This window comes from Vigna unguiculata, chromosome 10 (assembly GCF_004118075.2).
Source record: "Vigna unguiculata cultivar IT97K-499-35 chromosome 10, ASM411807v1, whole genome shotgun sequence".
Classification (NCBI taxonomy): Eukaryota; Viridiplantae; Streptophyta; class Magnoliopsida; order Fabales; family Fabaceae; genus Vigna; species Vigna unguiculata.
The window spans coordinates 31,606,348-31,616,560 of record NC_040288.1 but is presented as its reverse complement, the minus strand read 5'-3'; the positions used below and the strand labels follow the sequence as shown (position 1 = coordinate 31,616,560).

General features: G+C 27.3%; 1 protein-coding gene across 1 annotated transcript; it reads left to right on the top strand.

The window, feature by feature from the left end:
- The first annotated feature begins 1,265 nt into the window (after positions 1-1,265).
- LOC114166325 (peptidyl-prolyl cis-trans isomerase CYP18-1) lies at positions 1,266-4,412 on the top strand. Its single transcript, XM_028051038.1, has 5 exons — positions 1,266-1,473; positions 1,581-1,655; positions 2,768-2,929; positions 3,729-3,887; positions 4,094-4,412. The coding sequence occupies exons 1-5, from the start codon at positions 1,471-1,473 to the stop codon at positions 4,175-4,177; spliced, it is 483 nt and encodes a 160-aa protein (XP_027906839.1). The 5' UTR covers positions 1,266-1,470; the 3' UTR covers positions 4,178-4,412.
- The last annotated feature ends 5,801 nt before the right edge of the window (positions 4,413-10,213 follow it).

The following is a 10,213-nucleotide window of genomic DNA, read 5'->3' as shown; positions in this document are numbered from 1 at the left end:
GAGAGAGAATCTGAAAATGAATTTGTGTAGATTTGAGTGGATGGATATGTGTGTTTTTTTAGTGGATTTAGAAGATAAAATAAGTGGATTTGGAGATAAATTTTGTGAGAGTTAATGAGTGAATTTTGAGATAAATTTTGTGAAAGTTAGTGAGAGATTTGTTTGATATGATAGATAAAAAACATTGTAAGAATATATAGAATTTGAAAGTTACCAAAATACCCTTGATGAAAAAAGAGAATGATTTTGCAATTTGATGTTATAAAAATAATTAAAAATAAATAATAAGGATTTAAAAAAAATATAAAATGATATAAAATGTTAAAATAAATAAATATAATTTTGTATGAACAGGACAAAATTTATGAAGAGGACAAAATTTATAAAGTTAAAATTAAAATTTGTACCTAATTTGTTGGTTAAAATGGAAAAGGCATTGGACAAACCATCACACACAACCATACAAGAAGAGAAAACAGTCAAAAAAATCACCACCCACACACAACACTGGTTACGTAACGGTGCCACACACACACCACCGTACCGGTTATGTAACCAGTGCGCAACATACACTACCCCATCTTCCTTCAGTCACACACCCACACCAACACTGATTCACTTCACTCACACCAGTGCATGTTGCTATTAAATAACACCACCACCACTGGTTCACTTCACCCACACCACTGCATGTTGCCATTAAATAACACCACCACCACTAGCAACAGTTGATGTGTTTGGTGAAAATAACCCAATTCCAGGGTTAATTTTGTAAAATTGATGATAATACTCTCAAATTGTGGCATAACAGCGAAAATGCAAGATGCAAACGACCCTGCAAATCCGTTCTTGCAAATAACACACATTCTCTCAAAAGAACCATCGCAAGTCCACAAGTCCATTCGTACAAATCAAGTCATCTATACAAAGGAACACTGCATAAAACTTATCACATTTAACAACAATTTTAAAATATTTATGTTACTTTTTTCAGCCAAACCTTAGTCTCCCATACTTTTCAAATTAAACCATTCTCAACTTGTCTAAATATTTTTTTAGGAATTTCTTCTTCAATCCAAGTCATTTTTTATCTTTTGTAAGTTGTAGTTTTTTGCATTCCTCTAATTTTAATCTTAAAACAAATTTTACATAGTTTATCTTTTTATATTTTAATTAATTATGTTATCTTCTTAATAATATCTATCTTACATTGATATATTAAGATTTAATTACACCAAATAAAATTAAAAGTAATATAAAGTTATTATTTTTTAAAACACCGAGACAAATCGCAAAACATGGTTCTCTTGCAGAATTGATTATCTTCAAAAAGCTTACTCCGAAACCCAGAAAATAACACAACGCAACGAATCCCTTTCCACAACAATCTACCAGTTATTGAAAATCGAAGGTTTTTATTCGGAACTCACTCACTGACTCGTTCGTTCGAATCAAAACAGTTCGAATACAATGGTTTGTGGAATCACTCGTTCATTCTTATTCACTTTTGTGTCTATCTGTTAATTCAATTGCTTCCAACTCACTCTGCTTTCGTTTTTGTGTTGATCTTTTGTCTTCAGTCGGTGACTCTGCACACAAACCTAGGTGACATCAAGTGCGAAATCTTCTGCGACGAGGTTCCCAAAACCTCCGAGGTTTATTTCTCCCCGTAATTTCAGTTATACTGTCCTTTATTTGTTTTCGAATTTGCGATTTGTTTTTGAGAAGAAAAGACCCAAAGTGGTTTGTTTTCGTTACCCTAATTGTCGAAACGACTGGCGTTTGTAACAGAGGACACAGCCTAGGCGCGTGCGTACTTGTTCTTTTAGGGCTATTTTTCATTTCCTTAGTATATGAATTTTAACTCAGTTTTTTGTTAGATACAATTTCTATGCTGATTGGAGAAGAACGCTAAGTGTGTGTGGATGGATGTTTTTTAAGTTTAATTAGGTGAAATTGGTTTTAATGTGATGTGCTTTATGTTTTAAATTGACTTCAAAATTACGCAAATTTGACATCGAGGTGCACAAAATTACTCTTATTCTATATTTTTTTTTCAAAATTTTGTTCTGAAAAAACAAAAAAGAAGACCCAAATTGGTTTTGGTACCCCGATTTTGGAAAGTAGTGACAATACTTAGAGCATGCTTTCTCTTTTTGTGAATTTTACTTCAAATATTTATTGTGCTGAATACTAGCTGTAATTTCAATTTTGATTCCAACACTAAAAGTACCGAATAAGCTGTTCTAAGTTTTAGGTGTTTACACCTAATAAACTGTTCTAGGATAGTTGGAATTATCTGTGACTGTGAGCAAGATCAGTCAGTTGTGCAATTTATTAGCGGGAGTTGTGTGGAATCATTCCAAAGTTTTAAATTGCTTTCTCGGTTGCATTTTCCTCGTGGTCCTTGATGCTTAAGGAAACTGCAGACAAATGCAGCTGATGTGGCAACTACAATCACATACCATTTTAAAAATCCTTGATTCATGCAGTCATGAATCCGGACTGTTAGGGTGTAAATAGGATGTTTGTATTTTAAACGTGTATTTCAAGTTATATTTATTGAAATAAAATATGAATAATCCAGTCATCATCTAATAGTTCTTGTTTACTGACTGACTGAATGTATGAATTCGTGTTTTAGCTTAATAATGATCGAACGCTATAACTAATGTCCTCTATCTGTGGTTTTACTATTGGTTTCTCTGTATTGAAGGGGGCTGCAACTAACGGTTGAATTCTTGTGTGTAAATGTGTTTTAATCCAGAACTTTTTAGCGCTGTGTGGAAGTGGTTACTATGACGGGACTATATTTCACCGCAACATTAAGGGTTTTATGATTCAAGGTGGAGATCCCACTGGAACTGGCAAAGGGGGAACCAGTATATGGGGCAAGAAATTTAATGACGAGATACGAGAATCACTGAAGGTGAGTTCAACCACGATGAATCCATGTCTTGAGTTTTTTTATTCTGTCAGGTAGCAATTCATTGATGTGTTGGAAGAGGTGGGAAATAAGATAAAATATGATTTCTTTTTCAGGTTTCTATTCATGTTTGATGTATTTTAACAGTAAAATGTCAGGAGATAGGATCAAATGTTTTGAAGTTCTGCTCAAAAGGGTTGAAATGTTTTTATGCTTGTGTTGGTTCTGAATGTCAATATTGGAATTTGAGCATGGAAAATGGCTCATGGTTTCCACAGGATGAATACCACTTTTGTTAGCATGTCTTAAAATTAAGACTACAACTGAGATATACTGTCGTCAGGATGATACAATTGAAGAAATTTGTGTGTAAAGTGGCTTTGTAGGTTTCTCAAAGCAATTTGTCTTATTTGAGAGTTATCCCTATAACTGAAAAAATAATTCACTAAGCTGCTTTATCCGAAACAGGAGTTATTTTCTTGCATCTTTTAACTGTGAATTTTTTCTTTTTTGTAAATTGTACTATATTTATATGTATCTTGATTGGCTTATTCTTCTGGTTGATGAAAGTCAATTTTATTATATTGCAATATAATCATCTTAAGGCTGTTATATATAAGTATCTCATCAAATGTTGTTAATTTATAATCTTGTTTATGATGTTAATTGTGAGCTGTGGTATGAGATCAGATAATGGCAGAATTTTCATTTTTTATTTGCCTTTATGAAGCAATAATTATATGCATTTTTTTCATCTGTGATAATAATTGTAGTTAACAAGTTGCCCTCGTTTATGGTTCAGCATAATGCAAGGGGAATATTGGCAATGGCTAACAGTGGTCCAAATACTAACGGAAGTCAGTTCTTCCTAACTTACGCAAAGCAGCCACATTTAAATGGGCTATACACCGTGTTTGGAAGAGTAATTCATGGATTTGAAGTTCTTGATCTCATGGAAAAGGTATCTCATTCTTCTGTCATTATTGTAATTGTTTTTTCTCTTTTAAACAAAAATTAGGTTGAAGCTTAAGCTGATTTCTGGTCTTGGCTTGGTTTGCAACTCAACCAATATCTGCATTTTTTTTTTGGTGTCATATTCATGCGACTTGTCTAGAGAATGTTGTGTACTTACAAACGAATAAATAATACTCTTCTTTTGTCGTGCAGACTCAAACTGGAGCAGGAGATCGACCACTTGCAGAGATAAGGCTCAATCGTGTAACAATACATGCTAATCCTCTTGCTGGTTAATTTTTATCTCAACAGTTTTTTCTTTTGTAAAATCTAAGTTTAGGACAGGGGAATTATTCTTAAGATTGATTTGAGTGTCTGTTCATGCTTACCCACTTCCAATTTAAAGAAGCATTTTTGAGAAAGTAGTAAAAATGTACACTGAATCCCGAGTTTGGTGCTATATTTAGCTTTGTATCATGATTCTTATATAGTGCTTAACTAACTACTAATATATTATCTATTTAACATTCAATTTGACTCTAAGATATGCATTTTTTTTTGTCATAGAAAGCTTTTGTTTTTTACAAATGAGTTTTCCAAATCGTGAAATTATTTACCAGTGATGGCTTAAAGATATAAAATGTCTGGAGATGTTTTCAAAAATTAATTTGTATACGTGTAATTTTAAGGGTAAAAGTAGCTTTGTCCTATAAACCTTTTTTGCTACATGAATGAGGCTATTTGCATCTCCTCCTTCCATTCCATGGAATTGTGATGTTAAAATAGGTAAAACCTTTTGTAGACTTAAATTATTTAAAGGGACTATTCACTTGAATTTTAAAATAAATTTTAGTTTTTTATATTTAATAAAATAAACAAGACTTTAGGATTAAAATAGAAATGTTACATACACTAAATAATATATTAAAAAAATAAAGTGTTACAATAATTCATTCTTTTTTCAATTTCATAATCTTCAAATGTTCTAGATTTTAAGATTAGTTTCAAACAAATTAGGCTCAATTTTTCGATTAATTATAAAAAAAAATAAAAATTAACGGACTCGATCTCATAGAAGATTGAATTGAGCCACAGGAAATTTTGAATCATTTTGCATATATTCATTTTGGTATGGATTTTCCTGACCGAAAAAACACTCTTTCACCTTTCTTAGGATTTGTTTAAGTTATTCTTAAGAGTCTTTAAGAAAAGAAAGTTAAAATAAGTGTATATGTAAATTACAAAAAAGGTTAAATTTAATAAGAAAAATTATATAAATTAATTTATGCACGATTTAATTTTAGTTTATAATGATTTTTTTCTTTGTTAAATGTTTATGAAGAAGTTTATTTTTGTTTGGATGGTTGACATGATTGTTGTAACTTGGTCCAATCACACTTTCAGTGGCCTTAATTCTCTAGTTCTTGGTCTCATTTTGACGGCCATCTCCTACATGGTAATCCACATCCATTTTTGTGATTCATGTAAAAAATATTTTATACAATTTAAAATTTAATATATCACTTTCCAACACATGATCTATTATATATTTTTAAATTGCATAATTCACAAAATTCTAAATTTCTTAATTAATATATTTATAACTATTAAGAATCCAAAATATAATTTTGGATTATTAATTTGAAATATAATTTTGAAAAAAGTGATTCTAAATTATTTAATATGTAAATAACTATAAAAAAAATAATTACAAGCTTCCAGAAATAACAAATCCAAAACTTATTCTTGGATGCAAAATTTTGGAATCTATTGACAAACATATAATTTAGAAGATATTCAGTATAATTTTAAAAGAGTAATTTTTTTCATTTAAATAATAAACATTTATTTTAGTAAATGTATCATTGATATGAGATAAGAGATGAGAAAATTGGTTCTAAGGTAAGTATTTATCAAAGTTCTAGATTGATTAAAATTCTACATTGATTAATATGAAGAAGTAAAAATAAGAAACTCCAATTAAAGAAAACAATTGATTTAAATATTGTTACAACAATTCAATAAGACTGTTGGATACGTGAAGACTTGTAATTATGTGTCATGATATGTTTGCAATTTTTCCTATAAAAATTACATGAAAATATTTGTCTATTTTGATCACAAAATTTTTTGTTTTTGTTTGAAAGTATTATTGGATGTGAAGATTAACGTATCGAACCATAATAAATGTTCTATGCACTTTTATTTAAATTTATGTAATTGGATGACAGCTAAATCTCTTCCCATCCTTATTAAGCTTCTAAGGTACACAAAACTTTTCCTCAGACTTTTTCCATTTTGCAAGAAAAATTCTTCTCATCAAAAATTTTTCAAACTTGTTTAGAAAATTGTAAAAGTGTGGATTTGTTGAGTAACTTGTTAGGATAATCATTGTTTGTGAGAAATCTTTTCCCTCTTGCTTCTGCTTATCTTAATCCGTTATCTTTCTTGTCTACCCACAATCTTTACCTCTTTTCAACAACATTTATTTATGTTATAACTTGTTCCTTCTTGTTATGGTCATACAAAAATGGATCTTTAACCTCTATTTCTTCTTTTTGTATATTTAAGTTGAGCACAAAAAAAATGAAGCTTCAATTTTTTTTTCCTTAAAATTAAAATTTGTCATGTTGTAAATTTTGACATATTTTTAGTCATCAAATTTTAACGACAAATTTGTGATGTTTTAAATTAATTTTCATTTAATTAATGATCGATTATAATTTTTTATTTATAAGAGTAACTATTTTAATAATCAATAATTTTTTATTTTATAAAGTGGTATATAAATTTGTTTCTATAATAACTAACAATTATTTATCATTAAAATTTATTATTATTTAAGAATTTTACCGTAGTAAATATAATTATTGTATTGATTTTTTAGACTTGTTCAAGAGTATTTCAGACTAAAATTTGAGTTGAAATATGTCAAAATCACAATGAAAACAACTCAAAGTTCATCTTTAAATACATTTGATATGGTAACAAAAGTTAACACAGTTGAATTAGAGAAGTACGTCTATTTATTTATAAAATTTAAAAACTATAATATATCTTACATTAAAATTTATAAACTAAAAATATATTTAACCCTTTCTTTGATTTATACTTAAAAATATCAAATTTAAATTCAATAAGTTGTTTAAATTTAATTATTTATGAAGTGTTTAATAATACGAAACACAGTAGCATAAGATCAATAAAGTAATACATTAATAATTGTTTTCCAGTGGTGCATGAGATTCCAATGGCAGCCTCTGCTTTCATGCAGAGCTATAATTGCACTTGTTTAAATATTCTCATCATCATCTTTCTTTCTTCAGATGGAAGCAGATCAAAATATTCATTTTTCAATAATATCAAATTTCTACACATACTTTCACTTCAATATTATAATTTTCTGTGTCTTTTATTTTTCTTGATAAAAATATTACATGAATTTTCATTTCACATCCACAACAGAATCATATTTTTAATATAACAATTTCATGTTCAACTAACAAATTGAAAAACTTTTCTCATAAGTAACTTGAGATTGTTTGCATCACATTCTAAATCGAGTTTTTCATTTCATAGAAACAGTTCCTTTACCGAGAAGAATATTATAAAAAATATTGACTTAATATAGTTTTGAATTTTGATTTGGACCTATAATATTTATTTTAGTCTTCTCATCTTTAATATATTTTTTTAATTCTCCAACAGCGTTCTTAATAGTGTTTGAAGAATGAAATAAAGTGTTCAAGATAATGGTTTCGAGACAAAAAATAGAATACAGATTTTATAGAAAATAGTTTTATTTATTAAAGACTAAAAAGTTCAATATTTTTAAAAAGGTTTTTACTTTATTTCATTTCCATCAATTTTGTATTTTTATTCGATTCTAAATTTAAAAAATAAATATATATAATTCTTCTAATATAGATATAATTCACATAATCTAGTTATATTAAAACCTTTTTATTTATCAAATAGTATTTTAAGTGTTTGAACTGTGTATACTAATCGACAGGTTTGAATTTAAATGTTAACTTAACAGTTCGTTTAACATATAAAACATTTAACAACGTTAAATTAAAAAATTATTTCCATTCAAAATATATACACATTTTAATTTCATATATATATATATATATATATATATATATATATATATATATATATATATATATATATATAACCCATAGTTTTATCATCTTTTCTCCCTGGTGGCAAAAGAGAGTGTAAAAAGTTAAGATTTTTTTTTTTTTTCCATATCCTAGATTGTTGTTGTAGGAAGGGGTCCACAAAGAGTTTCAGTGAGAGTTCCATTTCCCAAACAGATACTGTGGGAACAGAGTGTTGAATAGAAAATAAAATAAAATATGATGATGATGATGATGATGGTGATGTTAATAGAGAAAGAAAGTTAAGTGATGATGATGAGAAGGAGAAGGAAGACAATGAATGACAGTGGATAATTGAGTGGCAAAGAGAGAAGAAAGATGATAAATGAAAATGTTGAGATGGACGACAACATTCATCTTCATTCATTTTCTATATGGATGGTAACCAGGTGGGATGAGTTTAATTAATTTATTTTTATATCTAATTTTAAATTTAACTAGTATTAAATATTTGTTTTATTTATGTCTTTATCGAATAATAGATATATATTTATATTTATATTTATTTTTTTATTATTTCAATACCAATTAGTTTATTTTTATAAAAGAATATAAAATTATGGTAAAAAAATATAATATTATCAAATATTTAATATTAAATGGAGGTTTATTTCTTTAATAACAAATATTTAAAAAGATATTATAATTATCTATATTTTAAATTAAAATGTCAGATAAAATTTAATGAAAATCAAAACATTTATTAGATTTGTAAACATTAATGAAAACTAATTGATAAAATTTAAAAATATTTTTAAAAAGATAGAAAAGGAAAAGAAATATTTATATTAAAAAATATTTTAAATATCTGTTTACTTATTTTTTAAATTCTAATAAAATATCTTTTTTTTATATTGATTACTTAATCAAAATCACACAGGAATAAGAGATTAAACTAATAATAATAAAATTTTAACATAGATATTTCATCTTTTGAACATCAATATATGTTGGATGGTAATAGAAAATATTCATGGCAATTGAATTAAATTAATATATTGTAGTAAATAAAATTTATTTATAAAATTATAGTGATAAAATTACATGTATGATAATGGGTTAGAAAATAAAAATAATTATATAAAAAAAAAGAAGATAGTATTTTACATGATAAAAATAAACAATAAATAAAAATATTAAAAAAATATCAAATGTGTGTGTTAGAAACAATTTAAAAGACCATTGAATGAAACCACACAAATAAAAACAAGTTTATAATTAAAGGTATGATAAGATGAAAAATAACATATAAATCTTTTCAAATATCAACCTAGTTGATGGTTGAGAGGTACGAAAATTGTTTTAGCGATACAAAAGAGTTCTTCAAATGAAACAAAAACATGTCAAAAGAAAATATACAATAAGTAAAAATATTAAAAAAGAGTAGAAATATTCAAATGTGAGACAAAAAATATTCAATTAACATTAGGGATGTCCAAAATATCCATACTCACGGATATTCGTGGATAAAACCCGCAACGGGTAGGAAATAAATATTGTAAATGGATACCCACGAGTAACGGGTACAAGTGTTTTTTATACACGCATATTAACACAACGAGTATGAGTATTATAGTATCCGTACCCGTGAATATCCATACCCGTGGATGCCCGTATCCGCTATAATCTAATTTAAATTAAAAAACCATGATTAAACCTTTAACACATTGATTTTGTAACAAGCCAATCAATTGTGAGAAATAAAAAAATAGAAAGTGTGTAGTATCTTTGTCCCATATGTGGATCAACGGAGAAATCTGCTAATCATTTGTTCTTTAGTTGTAAGATAGCAAGACTGGTATGAAATATGTGTAATAATTAGGTTGGGACAAGTATTGTTATTCATAACTAAGCCTACAGGAACTTCCAACATTTCTGCCTAATGGAAATTAATGAAAAAGGAAACAGAGTATGGAGGTGTTTGTGGGTAGCTATGATGCATTGATACAATACGTGTATCGGATACAACACATATCCGATATGTCGATACGTTTATTTTGAAAATAATAGGATATGATAAGTAATAGATACATGATATATGAATATTGAAAAGTGTATAATAATTTTTAAAAACATAATAAATATATGATTGTTATTCTATGAATCCAAATTAAAACCTTGGTAGCTAATGTTAGTGACCAATTTATAATAGAAACTATTTTAG

Bases quoted from the DNA above. Each gene is read 5' to 3' on its own strand.
- LOC114166325 (XM_028051038.1), top strand. The intron at 2,930-3,728 runs GTGAGTTCAACC...TTTATGGTTCAG, and splicing joins AGATACGAGAATCACTGAAG to CATAATGCAAGGGGAATATT. The intron at 3,888-4,093 runs GTATCTCATTCT...TTTGTCGTGCAG, and splicing joins TTCTTGATCTCATGGAAAAG to ACTCAAACTGGAGCAGGAGA.